General features: G+C 51.5%; 1 protein-coding gene across 5 annotated transcripts in view; it reads left to right on the forward strand.

Annotated features, from left to right (window-relative positions):
• The first annotated feature begins 2,092 nt into the window (after positions 1 to 2,092).
• The window catches only part of Ubac2 (UBA domain containing 2), a 144,857-nt gene continuing 129,119 nt past the window's right edge, over positions 2,093 to 17,830 (forward strand). For 3 of the 5 annotated variants that reach the window (XM_060391651.1, XM_060391653.1, XM_060391652.1), the window contains exon 1: positions 2,093 to 2,406. In XM_060391651.1, coding sequence (XP_060247634.1) covers positions 2,376 to 2,406 — 31 coding nt within the window. In that variant the 5' untranslated portion in view covers positions 2,093 to 2,375. The remainder of the gene's footprint in view (positions 2,407 to 17,830) is intronic. The other 2 variants (XM_060391654.1, XM_021644490.2) reach the window with 2 other exon arrangements.

A 17,830-nucleotide genomic window follows, 5' to 3' on the forward strand; every position in this document is an offset into this window, starting at 1 on the left:
CTGCAGGAAATCCACCTGAGTCCAGCTCTCAGGTCAGCTGGAGAGAAGTGCTGCACTTATTGCCTACCTCAGGGGTGGGACTCCCCCCTTTCCCTGGTTTTGGAAGTTCCCTTTCCTGTCTACTTGCTACATTCCTATATCCAACACCAGCTGAGTGGTGAGTCTGCCCTTCTGGCTGGTATCCTACCGACTGCTACATTCTTACCCAACACCAGCCATTTGGTGAGTCTTCACTTCTGGTTGGCACAAATGGTTCCTACCAATCTGGCCAACTACATTCAAACCCTTCGTCTAGGACCTCCTTCTCCCTTGGGTAAGACCTTCCCTCTATCCCCCTCTTGCTCGTCTACAAAAATCCTAGCTACATAAGCCATGTCTGCTACGGGCAGCTGTGCCCTTGGTCTCTGGCCAACACTGATGAGCTGTTGGAACAGATTGTACCATACTACTCTACTGAGTCAACCTTGCTCTTTGGACTCTTTGACAGGTCACTGACTCCTACCTGCCCAATGGGAATAGTCCATTCATCCAGATTCTCTGGGATATCTTCTGGAAAACTTCAGATTTCTACACCTAGTGCCCACTTTAAGGGCCTTTAAGCTCACATACTTCTGTAACCAAACTTGGCCTCAATTTCCTTACAAGACAGATCCTTGTAAGGAAATTGTACTGCCAGTGATTGGGTAAATGGAGGTTCCCATGTTCAAGTCTCTTTGATCCAAACCTTCCATCTCTGTTCACTCTCCCAGAAATTCTAAATGTACACCTAAAGAAAATTTCTGCATAATCTACTTAACTTTGTCTTCTGCCTATGTATATGTTTCAGTGTTTCCTATATCTGAAACAGTGCCAAAGCAGCTACCATAGGTGTCCCAGTCTGACCTCATGACTTCCATCAAGCTGGACCTGCACTCTCCCTCCCAGTCATGGGTGTTCTTATAGACCCTGGACAGCATCAAAACAGCCTGTTCTTCCTGGACTTGGCCAGCATTTCAGCCTTTTGACCTCCCTACAGCGCCCCCAGTGTCAGCAGGAAGCAGCCAGAAGAGAATCTACACCCGTTATTCACTTACTAACAAAAGGCTGGAATGGTGTGCTTCAGGCCCAGGACAAGCAGCTCCAGGTTCTCCCAGCATTCCTCAGTCCCTACCTGCTGCCCTGTGTGGCTGGCAACTGTCTACCCCGAACTTTCCAGGGCAGGGGCTTCCCCTCCTCTTGACCATGTAATCTGGACATTTTGTTGCTATTATTTTTCTCTCTCTTACCCCCTTTCTCTTACTAAGAGTTGCTTCCAATAAACCTAAGTTTATATACTTTAACTTGTCTTACAGGAGAAGCAGTCCAAGCTCCTCATTTTTTTTTTTTTTTTTAAATTATAGAAAAAGGGAGGAATGTTAGTATTTAGACAGCCTGCTTCTAGGTTGCCTAGCAACCTATGATGTCATCATGTGTCGCCAGCCAGGTAGCCACACCTGACAGGCGTGGTTAAGTTTCTCCTTAAAAGGTTCAACCAGCCACCTTGTTGCTCTCTTGCCCTCTCCCCTTTCTCTGTCAAGGTGTCCCCTCCCTTCCCCCCAGCATGTCTCACTCCCTCCTTCTATTTCATCTCCACCCAATAAACCTTTCATCGAAACTCTGCTGTGTGCATTATTTTATTGGGTCCTAACCCTAAGGCCTGTTGCAGTCTAGTAGTCTAAAGCCAGATTTAAACGGAACCAAGCCCCGCAAATTCTCAAGATTCCTTCCAAGTGCTCCGTCCATACTTCTGTGGTATGTCGCTTCAATTTCCCTATAGTATCCATTGTTAAAAAAAGAAAAACCATTTTCTACGTTTTCAGGCTCGCACTCATGAGAAACACTGGGGCCTAAGCAATAAGAAATCTCACTCAGCAGAGGTAAAAACAAGACAGCAGTGCCTAGTGCAAAACGGAGGTCAGGTGGATGGTCCCACTCCCGACTGGAAGGGCAGCAGGCACGAGCGGCCCTTCCCACGCTCCGCCTGCACCCTCTGGGGCTCGGTGGGCCACCGGAAGCCCGGTCCACCGAACTCCACGGCCTGCTCGGAAGTACTGAGCATGCGTGGGGACCGCGGCCGTGCTGTCCCGGGAGCCCTGGCGTCCGCTGACCCCTTTCCTCTCCCGGTACTACCGGAAGAAGCGGACCCCGCTGCACGGACGCACTTCCTTTCCCGGCAGGAAGGGGCGGGTGCCCGCCCCCCAAGCCGCGCATGCGTCTTCCTCCTGGCGGCTCCGGAGCGCCTCGGCGGGCCGCCTGCGCTCCCTGGTGAAAGTGCGCCTGCGCGGTCGCTGGGGTCCTCGCCACCTCCGCCTCCCCTCCCCCTGACGCCCCGCGGGGGCTCCGGGCCCGGCGGGACCATGTTCACCAGCACCGGCTCCAGCGGGCTCTGTGAGTACCGGCTCCTCCATCCGCGGGGCGGCCCTGCTCCGTCCGGGCGCTTGTGGCATCCGGCTGGGGTCCTCGCGTTTGCAGGAGGTTGGGGCCCTCGCTCCCGCGCCCCAGCCTTGTCAGTTCTTGCTCTCGCCGCGTCCCGCCCGCGCCGGCGCCTCCCGCACGGTGCGCAGCGGCTCCTGCCCTGCTGCAGGTGGGCTGGGCAGTTGGGGTCCGGCCGGCTGCCTCGCCGATCTCGTGGCCCGGGCCCACGCACGCTCTGCACGGCTCGCGTGCGGGGCTGGAGGTGGCCCCGTGGGGGCGACGCTGGAATCCTGCCCGGTCCCCGCTCCCCCGTCATTCCCGCGGGCTGCCGCGCACCCATCTGATTCCCCCTCCGCGCCGGGATCTGGCCCCTTGGTTTTAACTTGCTCGTACTTCTTCCCCGTTGTCCCTGAAGACTTGTTGGGGGCTGGAAAACGGAGCGCTGTGAAGTGAAGTTAGAAGTCGCTTGGCAGGAGAACGCAAGCTTGGTGCCTGGACGCGGCTGCACTTGACCGGAGCGTCGCGGGGGTCAGCAGGTAGAGGGCGGAGAAGCAGCTTTTCCCCACCGCGCTGTGCTGAAGTGACTTCAGAGGGTGGACTCTTAACAGCGTTTAGATTAGGTGCTGCCACACAGGCTAACTGTTTGAACAGGCTGCAGTCTGCACTTACACTGTCGGAACTTCCCATCTCTGCGGGTGAAGTCAGTGCTGAAAAGCCTGGCACCTCCAGATCGTTCTGTTGTGAATATCAGAGAACACTCCTGTCACACAGCCCGAGGGAGTAACTCAGAGCCCAGGGCACACTTTAAAATCGTCACTTCTCACCTTCTCAGGCTTTGAAGTGGGTTCAGTGTTGTTTAACCCCCCATCTTTAATAGCTAATTTAACCTATGAACTCCTTCACGAATTGGCCCCAGAGTCTGTCAGAGCTAGTGAGTTAATCTTAAACTACCATTGGGATGAATAAGGTGGTGTGGCTTTGCTAGGGTTACTGAATGCGGATGTGACATCGACAGTAGGTGTCCTCAGCGATAGTTGTCCTCAGTGTATTGAGGCATCCTTTGGCACCAGAAAATACACAGAAACGCTAAGAAGTGAGAATGGCTGGGGGCATGGCCTAGTGGGTGAGATGCTTGCACCGCAAGAATGAAGATCTGCGTTCTAATCCCCAGTTATCTATGTAAAAGCCAGGCGTGGCAGCATGTGTCTGTAACCCCACAGATGAGCTGTGGAGGCACAGCTCAGACTGGTGTCCTGGCCAGGCAGTCTGGAGTGTCCAGACAAAAGGTGTCCTGGTTGAGGAAGACAGCCCAACATCAGCTTACACACACACACTCACACATGCTCACACTCTCTGATTAGCAGCACTATGTGTTATGCATTTGGTTGTAGTCAGATCCGAAGCCGCACAGCCCCAGGAGAGGTAGTGCTTGTTACAGTGGCACAGTGTTGAATTCTTGTGGCCAGCTGTTGTCTAGGGACTGGCTGAGGTCATAAGCTCCCCTTCAGCTCTCTTGACCTGTCTAAAAGTGTTGTTTGAGGAGGAGCTGGTGGGTAGCTCTCCCTCTTATGTGTGTATTTACCGAGTATGCAGACCTGTGAGCGGTGTTTGGCTTTGGAAGCACCGGCTGGGCGCACCTCAGGCTACCTGCCTGTGATGTTGGTAGTCGGCGTAGAGGTGGTTTTCCTAGGTCAGCTGTTGGGCAGCTCCTGAGTGTTAGTGGCTTTTCCTGCTCCAGTGCTTTTTCCCGAGTGGTGTCCTTCCATAGGCGGTTGCATGGCTCTGTGGCTAAGCCAGGGGTCAGCTAAATGTCCTCAGAAAGGGTGATGTGTGTCTCTGCCTAGAGGTGGGGAGCACCTCTCTTGAGAGACATCCTTGCCATCCTGCACTGCACATTTCTCACATTTGGGATTCTGTGATGAGGTTTCTTTAGTGATAATAACACTTAGCATCAACCCAACCCCAGCAGGTTGAAACCTTGTGTGGTTTATATAGACAGTGAAGTGGTAAGCAGAATACAGAAGCCCAACATCCAACAGGTGAAGACGTACCTAACGAACTTTCCAGTGTGTCGTGTGCAGCGAAGGATGCAGAGCCTCAGGTTGTGCTGGAGCGCTGCTGTGTTTTGGGGAAGAAGCCTGGTAAGTGTGAAGGAGCCAGGCACGCTACAGTTCATTCAGAAAATCATTTTGAAGAAAGGAAGCAGCATGCACAGAGACGGAAGAAGGTATAGCAAGCTGCAGCAGGGTTCTGCAGGAAGCTTGTGCTGCGAAGGCAGTGAACCAGGCGGGAGGGCTTTGCTGGCCATTTCTTTGAAACAGTTTTGCTCTGTGCCAGTTAGGATTGGGTAAACGTGCTTGTAAGTAGAGTGCGCACTGTAGTGTAAATCCCACACACAGACTAGTCCTGTCGCTCTGACCTGCACTGAGTAATGCACGTAATCACCGTATTAATACGCATTCGCATCACAGCGTGTTTGCTCTGTAGAGTGCACCTGGGAAACACGAATTACACGGTTAATGTGGTCCAGGTCTAGTTCCCAGGGAATTCAGTGTCCAGAGGAGAGAGGATAGCTGCGCTCAGCAGGGTGGGTTTATTGCCGGGCGTCTGGTGGGGAGAGGCTTGCTTGTTACGATAATTTGCTAGTGCAAGGAGCAGTGTTTGAGCTGACATTTTGAGAGGTATGGGTTTGTTGGGCCTAACTGTGGAGGGGGGCTGAACGTGGCAGGGCAAGGGCGAGAGGCAGGAAGTAAAGAATGAGGAGCTTGTTGGTGGCCAGAGTGAGCAGTCCTGAGGTGAGATCATCAGAGCCAGTGGACGATGTGAGAAACGGGGCCAGGACCTGAAGATGTTACGCTGTGTACAGAGGGAGAAGCAGCCAGTGTGGGGAAGCAGAGGAAGAGTGGCCATGTGTGCTGTGTGTGTGTGTGTGTGTGTGTGTGTGTGTGTGTGCGCGTGTGTGTGTGCAAGCATGCGTGTCTGTGTGCTGTGTGTGTATGTGTGCTGTGTGTGTATGTGTGTGTGCTGTGTGTGTGTATGTGTGTGTATGTGTGCATGTGTGCTGTGTGTGTGTATCTGTGCTGTGTGTATGCGCTATGTATGTGTGTATATGCTGTGTGTGTGTGCTGTGTGTGTGTGCTGTGTGTGAGTGTATGCTGTGTGTGTATGCTGTGTGTGTATGTGCTGTGTGTGTATGCTGTGTGTGTGCTGTGTGTGCTGTGTGTGAGTGTATGCTGTGTGTGTATGCTGTGTGTGTGCTGTGTGTGTGTGCTGTGTGTGTGTGCTGTTTGTGAGTGTATGCTGTGTGTATGCTGTGTGTGTATGTGCTGTGTGTGTATGCTGTGTGTGTATGTGCTGTGTGTGTATGCTGTGTGTGTATGTGCTGTGTGTGTATGCTGTGTGTGTGCTGTGTGTGTGTGTGTGTGTGTGTGTGAGAGATGATACCAAGGAGAAGATAGACAAGTGCTGCCAACATTACAAACGAAGTCTGAAAAGTGGCCTTTTTGGAAGGAAGGGCGCACCTAGAGCCTCTCCAGAACAGCTTGTCCAAGTTGCCTAGGAGATAAGTGAGATAAAGGTGACCAGGGAATGAGTGGATGAAAAGAGGCGACAATGAGCTGGAGATACATTTCCTGAGTGTGATCACAGAGTTTGGGGAGACAACACAGGGACGGGGGCTGTGACACCACAGGCTGTGCTTTGAGGTGGTTACAGGCACAGGGAGGACTTAGGTCTGGAGAGACATGAGGGTGCGTCTATACTGTTGGAAGAGACTGGGTGGGGAGTATGAGCTTGAGTTAAGAGAAAATGAAAGGATAGAGATGCCAGAGGAAGTGACTAGGTGAGTGACCATTGTGAGGCACAAATCAACTGCTGGGCTGCCCAGAGTGAATTCAGGTTCCTTTCTGGGTTTCCTCTGGAGTGACTGCAGAAGGGCTAATTTGGGAGCCAGAAATCTGGGCTTTCTTTCCTTCTGTCTCTGAAATCTGTCTTTAAAGGCTCCCATGAGAGTCAGCTGAACAGAGGCAAGGTGAGAGGTTGGCACAGGAAGGTGGAGAGAACACCGAGTCCTGAGGAGATGCTGAGCCTAATGGGAACACTGGGAACGGGAGTGTCCTGCTTTGCGTTCTCTTGCTGTGACGAGGACTCCATGATTGAAAGCAGCAGGAGGAAAGGGTGTGCGCATTTCACGAGTGGCTACAGTCCACGTAGCGGGGCAGGAGCTGAAGCAGAGGCCTACAAGACTGCGGTTTACTGACAGCTGCCACAGTGTGCTCAGCTGCGGTTCTTCAGAGCTCAGGACCACCACCCACAGGATCTGGCCCTCCCACAGCAGGCATTAAGCAGGAAAATGCCCCCAGCCGTGCCCACAAGCTCACCTGTGGGAGACTCCCTGGAACTCCCTCTTCCTCGATATGTCTGTGTTCATGTCAAGATGTCAAAAACTGACAGTCTGAGCAGCATGGGACAGACTGAAAGGTGTTGAGGCAGGCAGAGTGCCGGTCAGGTGTTCGGGGTTGAGGGGAGAAGGGCTCCCATGTGAGGGCTTTATGCAGTGGGCAGCTGCTCAGGTCGTGGGGCCACCGTTCAGTGAAGCAGGGAATGCAGCAGAAGAAATGCTATTTGGAGGATGAGTGTGGAAGTGTCCGAAGTTGCAGACGTGCAGGGGGCACTCATGAGCCTGGTGAGGCAGTAGTGAGTCTGTGAAGACAGTGCATTAGAAGGCCATCCTGTCAGGTGTGGGATGGGCAGGAGGAAGCAGCAGAGCAGCGGTGGAGGGCGTTGGGCTCCGGTCCAGTCAGACCTGCTGTCCTCAGTGTAAATGCATGGCCCTCGGCGCCTTCATGCCGTCCCTCTGTGATGGAATTCCTCCCGGCACATCAGTCTTTGCCTGGCACTTCTGACACAGCTGGTCTGGACCCTGGAGTTACGTATGCCATTTGCAGCTCCATCCAGACGCAGCTGCTGCTATTTCTGGCTTGCTGTGCATGTTGAATTAAGGCTCCAACCATGTGTTAATTTTAGTGTCTGATCCAGGCTGAGCCGTAGACACAGTTTCTCTGTTAGGGACTTGGCTGACTTGGCCATCCCTGTGTGCTATTTCCATCTAATCTCTAGCCTCAAGATTGTACCACAGCTGTCACAGCTCACACTCAGCCCAGCCCAGCCCCCAAGCAGAAAACAAAAATCCCAGAAAACAAACAACACAACACGGGAAAGCAGAACTATCATCTGGCCACTCCTGGCCTTCTAGCTTGTTTCTGCTCACACCCAGCTGTGTCCCCCTACTGGCAAGGTGTTTCCTCCGAGGCCGCCATTGCTGTTCTTAGTCCGCTGACAGAACCAGCCTGGCGCTTGCAGGGCTGTCTGCTCTCGCTTGCTCCTTGACGCAAGGCGCATGTTCACGAGCACATGTCTGTCCTTCAGAGGACAGTGAGGCTGCGTGCTGGTACCTTCAGGTCTGCCAGTTTGCCCGGCGCACCTGTTAACTGCTCTCTTCTGACAAACATGGAAGCGTGCGTCTCCACTGACCTCCATGTGCCCGGGGACCGGAGCCGGCCATCTTTCCTCTTCCCCTCTTCCCTCCGCTCCTCTGCTCTCTGTGGTCTCTCCTCCCAGCTTTGCTAGGCTCTCTGCACACGGCCAGAGTGCTCCGGACAGAGCGACTAGCGGCGTGTGACATCCGGTGGTGCTGCCCAGCCCCCCCTTAGGATTTTTAAGCACTATTTTATGTGCATGACTGTTTGGCCTATATGTGTGTGTGTGCACCACGTGTGTATGTGCCTGGTACCGGTGGACGAGAAGGCGGCACTGGATTCCCTGCTGATGGTGGCACTTCTCCTCATGGTTGTTTCTGTACTTTTTTTTTCCCAGACAGCATCTCCTTTTGCCCGATGGGCTTCAGATGTTCGGTCTCCCAGCCTCGAGGGTACTGGGCGTGCCAGTGTGAGATGGTGTTCCCAGCCTTGGTCCTCCACTTGCTGGAATGCTCTCTGATCTTTGGCTTGCTATGTAGATCAGGCTGTCTTTGAACTTAGAGATCCGCCTGCCCCCGCCTCCTGAGTGCTGGGATTAAAGGCGTGCCCACGGTGCCTGGCTTTGTGAGGCATTTTCTTAGGATTGATGTAGGAAGGTGCGTCCACTGTGGGCAGAGTCAGTGGAATGAGAGCCTAGGAGCAGCAGGTAGAGTCAGGTAGAGCCTGGGAGCAGCAGGGGTCAGTGGCTCCCTGCTTTCTGCATCAGTTCCTGCCTGCGCTCCCCTCCGTGATAACCTGTAAACCAAGTTAACCCTTGTCACTCCAGGCTGGTTTTGGTTATGGTTTATCACAATAGCAAAAAGTAGACTAGGATAGCTCAGTTTTATCATGTTTAGTGTGTTTTGTGAGCAAAGGCTAGTTTAGCTGGGTTTTCAAAGGTACCTTTAGACTGTATTTCTGCCCTAATCAGATCTGGCTTCTCCGCACCCTGCACATTGCTTGTAGAGCACACTTCTTGATTTCATAAAAGCTTTAGGACTGTACTTCTGAAATGCAGGAAATTATGCTGCTTGTTTCAGCCAAGAAGGGAAAAATTAGACATTAACCAGAGTGGGAGAAACTCAAGAGAAGGGTATTTCTGTAGATTGATAAATTGATAAATTAGCTACCCTTTAGAAAGTTTAGAAATTAGAAATACAGCTACAAGTTTAGTTAATTTTATTTATCTATTCTTTTCTTACTCATTTATGTTTTTATTGTAAAATAACTGATTTTGTTTATAAAACAATGAAGCTGGGCGTGGTGGTGTACACCTTTTATCCCAGCACTGGGGAGGCAGAGGTAGGTGGATTGCTGTGAGTTTGAGGCCAGCCTGGTCTACAAAGTGAGTCCAGCACAGGTAAGCAGCCAAGGCTACACAGAGAGACCCTGTCTTGAAAAACCAAACCATACCACAACAAACAAAAAAACAACAACTATATATTCATCAAACTTCTAATGTGTAGAAAATTACCGAGAATAAATGGCATTTATTGACATACTGTAAACTAAATAACCAGTAAATAAAAAAAAAAATGTACTACATTTAATCCTTACTTTGTTAGGACTTTATTTCACCCAATAGAATCTTTCATCTCTTGCTATTTTTGTTTGTTTGGTTGGTTGGTTTTGAGACTATGGCCTTAGATTGGCCTTGAACTCAGAGATCTGCCTGCGTCTGTCCTGGACTAACAGGACGTCCCACCATGCTTGGGTCCAGTAGAGTCTTTCTAGTTCAGTTGGGACTCTGTGTGTTGCTTTTGTGGTGTTCTGGCTTTCCTCTAACTGTAAGCAATCTCTAATGTGCTGTGCTTGAATAATGAGGCTCCTTCCCCTCTCTGCACTATGGCAGTAATGCTGAGCGCTTTGATTAGAAAACGCTCCTAGAAGGTTAAAGGAGGAAGGCTGCACAGCCGATGATGACACACCCATGTCGTGTGCTCAGGACTCAGAGGCAGATGTGCTTGAGCCTGGCTGTGCTGAGGGCCCGAAGGTCAAGGTCATCCTCCATCCCAGGCAGTTTGAGGCTTTTAGGATCTGCCTTTAAAAACAAAAACAGGGTTAGCTGGGCCCAGGGGCACATGCCTGTGATCTCAGCATTTGGGGAGGCAGAGGCAGGCAGGTCTCTGTGTGTTTGAGGCCAGCCTGGTCTACAAAGGGCGTCCAGGACAGCCAAGGCTACACAGAGAAACCCTGTCTCAAAAAAATGGGGAAAGGTGTTAAATAAAACATGCAGTAGTATGTTGTCATAACTTTGGGCACACAGTGCCAAATTCCAGCCCTTAAGGCTGGCGCTAAATTAGGGCTTGATAAGCATTGGAGAGAAGATTGCTGCACTTACACACTTCCTCTTCCCGGCCGCCCTGTGAGGATGGTGAAGACAGCTGCTGGGTTCCTCACTGCAAGCCAGTGTTCTGTCTTGAGAATAATTCCAGGCCCTGAGGCTGGTGCTCTGTGAGCTGAGACTGGACCCCATTGGTCTGCTAGTGGGCCGCTCTTCTGCAGCGGGGCTGGGGTCAGCTTGCTTTCTGGGGAGACATGCCTGCGGGTTCCCTCCTCCTCAGTGTTTTCCTTCTTCCATCTGATTCGCACTCAGCTCCTGTCAGCCTCAGGGTTAGTAACAAAAGTGGAGCCCACGTTTCCTCAGTTGCTTTCAGATACACTTCTGTATAATTTGATACAAGGAACTTGGAAAGTAATTTACTTTAGCATTTCGGGCGTATGCTTTGGAAATGGTGGTTCCAAGCGGGCTTGAAGTTTTGGCTCCTATTTATGAGGATCAATGAGAATTAAACCCTCAATTATTTTGTTGTGATTCACTGAAAATCTTGTAGAGATGTACAGCTCATCTTAACCACACTCCCAGGTGCTCAAGAGTGTTTGCTCTGCGTGTGCGGGCCCGTGTGCGCGTGTGCAGCCTCAGGTGCTGGTCTCCACTGAGGTCTCTGAGGCAGGCTCTCTCACTGAGAGAGCCTCCATTTAGCGAGGCTGCCCGTGAGCTTCAGGCATCTGCCCATCTCTGTGCTCCACCTCCCCACCCCCAGCTCTGGGGTCACAGATTTACTGACTCTGACTCAGCTTACACGCACAAGGCTTTACCAGCTGAGTCATCCTGCCCTAGCGTTAGGACTTAAGCTACCATCCTTCTTGCCCCCCACCCAAGCTTTAATGTGGCATGACAGTGGAGACAGCGCTAACATTTGCCTGTGCTGTTAATGATCGGCTGGGGAAACTGATATTCCCCAGGCCCTTCACAACCTCGTAATAGAGAAGTTGTTTTGCCCTGGGGAGATGGCCTGGCCAGTCACAGGGTTTCTGTGCAAGCCATGATTCAGGAGACCCACGGAGCTGTCGGGGACATGGTGGCATAGTGGCTCCTCTGCCACTCCAGCCTGGGAAGACAGAGAAGGCTGTGTTAGCTCTGCGCTAGGTGGCAGACGACGCCTCAGAGAGCAGGGTTTCCTACGCCAGCCCTGGCCTTCCACACCCACCCACCGTGTGCACACGCACCTGTGCACAAGCACAGTGCATACACAGATGCTCAGCACACACAGACACAGGAGAGTTCTGTCTGTGTCTTGGTGGGCAGAAAGGAACCATCAGGAGGAGGAAGGTGGGACAAGGAGGTGACAGGAACAGTGAACAAGTCACGGTGACACATGGAAGAAAGCAGAGTGAAGTCCGCTGTTTTGTGCTCAGTTAATTAAAAGCCATTCTAAGCCAGGCTTGGTGATACACACTTTTAATCCCAGCACTTTGGAGGAGTTTGAGGCCAGCCTTGTCTACAGAGGGAGTTCCAGCCAGAGCTACACAGACAAACCCTGTCCAGAAAAACAAAGCAAAACAAAGCTGTTTTAGCTTATTGACATTCTCAACTGCTTAGACATTAAGCACTAAATGTAAGGCAAGCAAACGATTATGCTGACTGACTCCATCATTCACGTAATTGCTCCTGTATAGATTTTATCACATGGATCTGTATACGTGTAAGCCTTTTCCCTTTCTCCTCCTCTTCTTCCTTCCCTCCCTTCAACCCTTCCTATGCCCATGTCCCCTCTCCCTCGCAAACTGGAGACCTCTTTTCTTATTACTGTTTTTATGACTGTTGCTATGATAATAGGGACGTGTTCCTCTGCAGCAGCAGCCATCTTCCGCAGCTGCTCTTTGTGGAGGTGCAGAGCTCAGGCAGAGTCCCCTGTGTCACTGTGCAGGCTGCTGAGCCCCGCATTGTGTCATAGCTCTCCTGGCGTGTACTGGAGACTGAGTTTCTCAGTAGACTTCTTGCTCATTTGGCTCCTAAAATCTGCTGGTCTTGCTTTCCTGAGTGTTAATATGGTGCTCTGTGTGTTGGCAGTGCGTGCACTGGGCAGGCTCCCCATCGCCACGGACCCGCCTGGTGTCCATGTGTGGGTCTCTGTGACAGCTCCACTTGTGTCCGCTTGTGGTTCTCTGTGACGGCTCTGCTGGAGTGCAGCGGGGGTTGTGCTGTAAGTAGTCGTGGGCTCTCTGTGCGTCGTCCGTGACCTCATTGGCCCTGGGCAGGTGGCCAGAAGTGATTTTCCCTTATAGAGCGGGCCTGATGCCCAGCTGGGCAGCTGCTGGTCATTGCCAGCACGCAGCAGCACTGTTGCACCTTGAGGATGTTTGCCATGCTGGTCGTTGCCATGGTTACTGCATGTCGCAGCGGGGCTGTTGATTGTACAGATGGGGCTCTCCCTGGCAGCTCACATGGTACTGTCTACACTGTGGCATTTTCCTTAGACCTGGCTGCAGTTGCTGACTCCTGTGGCCCAAGTGGGTGGTGTCTCCGGGGACTCCCAGCTGCTGTGAGGGCCGGGCCTGCAGTCCAGCATCGGCGCTCTTGTGGGAGCGTGTCTAACCAAGTGGCCTACCTTCATTTGATAAATATACTACATACGCACACTGTGTTCTGTGTAGTTTTAGGTAAGTGCAATTCCCTGAGGTTTTAGCAAGCGTCTTGTTATTTGTTCTTCCTCTGCCCTCTCCTTATGTGGACAGTTTTGAAAGCAAAACCGGGACAAGCAAGCGTTATCTCCTCCTTTAATAATCCTAAATGAATTTATCCACACCCGAAATCACCAAAGCTGGCTTGTGATGCGCCTGTTTTGTCTGATAAAACTGAAGCATTTGCTGTGAAAGGAAATCGCTCAGATGTGTAGTGTGGAAAGAGTTATCCTCACATGGTCGCTTGCTCACCCAGGCAAGCATCATGGAGATAGCGCGGCCTTAGCGTTCGTAGCTACGTGTGCTCTTGGGCACCAGACAGACGCACATAAGTGTGTGCACTTGGTTTAATACAGAGAAGCGTTTGAATGTACATTCATGCCCTCTCAACATTAGATATTTGAAGTCACAAGTTTGAATGGTTTTAGCATTTGCTCATACTAAATTGCTCCTCTCCAGTGTTTTCCATTGAGAAGCTGTTAAGATGAACATTTCTGGATCATGTTGTTCTTTTTCTTCTGTCCTTCTTGGCTTCTTTCTTTCCTTTTTTGTTTTTGTTTTTGTTTGGTTGGTTGTTTTCCAGTGAGCAGCAGGCAAGCACTTTACTCCTGGAGCCGCACTCATAGTCACATTCTTTTTTCTTTCCTTTTTTTTTTGGACAGCTTTATTATTTGTTTTTAAAGAATTCTTATTTTTAAAATATTTTATGTGTATGAGTGTTTTGCTGTATTAATATCTGTGTGCCACTTGTGTGTCTGGTGCCCACAAAGGACAGAAGAGGGTGTTGGATCCCTTGCATTGGAGTTACAGACAAGTGAGCTGCCATGTGGGTGCTAGGAATCGAACCTGGCTTCTTTAGAAGAGCAGCCAGTGCTCTTATTCACTGATCCACACAGTGCTCACTTTTTTTTTTATTTTTTATATTTTTGTAGTTTTGAGACAGGGTCTCACTATGTCGTGTCGCTCTGGCTGTCCTGGAGTAAGTCCAGGCTGTCCTTGACCTCACAAAGATCTACCTCCTCTGCCTCCCGATTTGGGGGATTAAAGATACGTGTCACCACTCCCGGCTAGTGTGACATTCTTGAAGTCATCAAAAGGAATAATCGCAGGTGTGGAATTCGAGGACCAAGGCAGCTTGGTCTGTGCAGCACGCCTGGATGGAGCCAGGTGCCCCTCCCCGCCTGCCAGTGGTGGGGAGCTTGTGTTCCCTGCGCTTGGGGGGCAGGTCTGACATCAGCAGTGGTGTCATTGAGCATGGTAATTGAAACAGTTTTGTCAGCCGAGCGATTAAATGTTACTTTCTTGTTCTCTTCATCTGTGGTTCTTTGTACTCCCGGAAAGTCAGTGTTTTTCATGTTTTTGTGTGTGGGTTAGCCATTCATCTTACATTTTTGATTTCTGTATTTCTCATATTTTTAGAATTTTAAAGAATGTACACACAGTTTTGTATTGTTTTTTTTTTTTCTTTCTGTGTAGCCCTGGCTGTCCTGGAACTTGCTCTGTAGACCAGGCTGGCCTCCAGTTCACAAAGATCTACCTGCCTCTGCCTCCCGAGTGCTGAGATTGAAGGCGTGCACCACCGTTCCTGGCCGCAAATATTTCTTAATTACGGACTTTTGGCGTAATCAGTGGACTCCACTGTGGAAACGAGCTCGGCTCCTTGAGTTCCAGGACAGCAGGGACTACACTGGAAGTCCGTCTCGAAAGAAGAAAAGAAGTGTCCCAGGAACACGTCCTCGGTGCTGTCCTAATTTCCTGTCATAAGTACGTGTGTCCACTGTGATTCAGTAGAAAGCCTTCCCTGACCTGTCTATGAAGACAGAGATCGTGAGCTCTTGTAATCTTACGATTGTGTGCTGATTGTGCGACGAAGGGCCGTGGTTGCATTGGACAGAGGAAATGATCCCGTAGGTCCGAAAGCCTGTGCTGTGGGGATCTCCCAGTCCTTTTCCTGTACTGTCTCAGGCTCGTTGGCTGCTGCTGCTCCTGAGTCTTGGGTCATCTCCAGCATCTTCCTCCCGCTGGAGTGAACTCTTATTTCTTAGTATCTGTGTGTGTCTGCTTGTCTGTGTGTGTGCCGGGTGTGCACAGTGCCTGTGGAGAGAGACCCCTGGAGCCCATGAGCCACCGCTGGGGGTGCAAGGAGAGGAGCCCGTGTCCTTTTCCTGTGTGCACCACCCGGTGTCCAGTGCAGCCATCTTTCCAGCTCTCCCCACTTTTTTTTTTTTTTTTTTTTGGGCAGAGACTCTCACATTCCAGGCAGATTCTCCTGCTTTACCTTTCTAAAGTTGCCTTGATACCCCTGTCTCCGCCCGCTAAGTCCCGGGACTGCAGGCGAGCTGTTTCCCTCCTGCTTGATGCGTTTCTGGGGAGTGGATGCCAGAGCTTCGTGCCGGCCAGTCAAGCCCTTGGCCGGCTGAGCTGCTCACCAGTCGTTTGGGTGGGCAGGAGTTGGCAACTGGCTGTGGAGAACCTGGGGGTCATTCTGGTCAGGTGGCTCAGCTCTCTGGACTTTTCGGGTGAAGCTGGCTTTCTTTTCCAGCACCCATTCTGTTCCCATCTCCCTCACTGTCATGTTTTCTGAAATTGAGTTACCCCAGGCTCACCTCTCTGAGACCCCAGCCCTGCGTGTGCAGCTTCTGTTAGGACATTGTAGGATTTTCTTTGCTGCTCGAGCCATCTTTCCATCTCGGCTGTTTGAGAGAAAGATGTGGGAGTAGGCCGGGGGGGGGGCGGGGGGGCTCCTTCTCACGGGTGTGCTCAGTGGCTGCTACGAGTAAAGGAAACTCTGAACAGGGCTGGCCACAGTAAAGGCTGTTGGTCTTCCTTAGACACAGCTGTATTGAAGAGCCAGTCTCACAGTGCTCTTACAAACGGCCCTAACCGGTCAGTCTCCATCAGAGCACAGCAGGAAGCAGCAGGATAAACTTTGCAGACTCAGGTGACTTTGTTTTGTAGAAATGTGGCTACATTTACAGTTGCCATCTCCAGTTACCAAGTGACACTTGTTATTGTAGCGATAGATTTCTCTTTAAAATCAGGCATGCAGAGTGTGGGGACTTGTAACTGATGGGGCACGGGGAAACAGTTTGGTCAAGGAGAGATTAAATATTGCTTTCTTGTTCTGTTTGTCTGTGCTTCTTTGTGAGCCTGGAAACGTGAAGCTCAGACTTAAATGGTTTCTAGGTTGATTCACTGGTGAAGCTGTTCCAGGGAGGCCGGCCGCTCATGGGCCAGGCTCTCTCCTGTACATGTCACTTCCCTGTGGCCTTGCCCAGTGGGCCATGCTCGTCTGTACGGACAGTAGAGGGTGCCCACCTGTCTGCCGCTGTCCTCCTGTGTCCTAGCTACGTCTTTGTAGTCTGGTGTCTGCCCGGCCTTCCCTTTTGGGTTGATGGGCTGAGTCTTTGAATGCCGGGCACCTAACCTGGCTTGTCCCCACTCTTCCCCATAGCATTGTCATGGACTGTGGTCTGACCATTTCTGTTCTACCATAAATTGGCGGTGTTGGTGGGTGCTGGCCTCAGCGGTGCTTCCACAGATAGGGGATGGGCAGGCCACATGTCTCCATGACATGGAGGCTGCGGGAAGAGGTTGGGGACAAGACTGTTTGCTGCCACTTTACAATGGGGGCTTTACAAATGTCCCGATTTCTTTTTTCTCCCGAATGAGTGAGCTGGCCCCATCAGGGCCGAGAGTTGCCTGGCGGCATGGTCTCCTGAGTGTGTGCAGCTGTCTCCACATGGGCGCCGTGGCGTCACCACACATGCCTGCGCTCAGGCTCCTAGAACAGTTTCCTGCCACCCACCTCAGGTTTCACATTTTGAAATTCCGTTTCCTTGGCCCTACAGTTTCTCGACCAGGTGGCGTCTGGACTCGCCTGTCAGAGTTGTTCTTGGTTGAGGGACTACCCAGTGCTTAGGTGTCCCTTCACCCCTTTCACTTCAGAGTTAAGTGATTGTAACTGTTTCTCACGTAAGAAGCACTTTTAGCAGTCCCTGCTTTTTATGACTGCTGAAGGGGTTTGTGTTACCCTCGATAAGCCCAGGAGAGTTGGGCACAGTGCCATCACCAAGCACGACTGGGTGCTTGAGGCGGCTGTGTCAGAGCATCCTTAGTCTACAGCCGCGGCCCCAGCTCATGCTAGCTCCATGCTTTACATACCACTGTTTTGTCCAGAAGGCAAGTCCTCTTTCCTGGTGTTTTTTTTCCTCTAGGACCTTCTTAGTACTGTCTGCAGTTTATTTTCCTGACACACTTCACAACCATTGTTGCATTGTTCCAGCGTTTATCCTGCCCTCCTGAGCGAGGCTCCTGCCTGATTTTGTGAGCACTTGTGTGTGGAGCAGCCAGTGAGGCCCGGGCCTGGCGTTGGTGAATTCTCCCAGACCGTGGGTGGCTTTTAGTTTTCTGAACCTCAGATACTCGGGAGGGCTCTGACCCTGGGCAGGCTCTGTGGACATGGTATGCAGTCCGCATTCCGCAGGCGTGCTCACTGAAGATGCGGCCTAGCCTTCTTCCCGAGAAGCTGCGTGGCCTGGAGCTAAGTCCTGGGGGCAGCTGAAGTGCCTTCCCAGTGTGTGGCTTACTGTGCTTTTGTTTAGTGAGAAAATGGCTTTCTGTGCGTTTCTTTGTGAGAAAATGGCTTCAGGAGAGTCTAAATCACCGCTTTTTCGTGGGAACCCTGCGAAGGTGCCCGCTAGTCAAGCAGTGGTGGGGAGATGAGCGGTGTGGACGGATATGTGGCCCTTCCCTGCGAGGGTGTGAACCACACTGGTTTGTCATGCCCTTTTGCAGGCCACACTTGTGGGGGCAGGTAGAGCTGTCAGGTTGCTGCTCCCCCGTGTGCCTGCAGCCAGCATCCTGTCACAGCCCACAGGGTGAAGCAGAACTGCGGCTGGAGCCTTCCGTGCTCT

The sequence above is a fragment of the Meriones unguiculatus genome, chromosome 9 (assembly GCF_030254825.1).
Source record: "Meriones unguiculatus strain TT.TT164.6M chromosome 9, Bangor_MerUng_6.1, whole genome shotgun sequence".
In the NCBI taxonomy this organism is placed as follows: Eukaryota; Metazoa; Chordata; class Mammalia; order Rodentia; family Muridae; genus Meriones; species Meriones unguiculatus.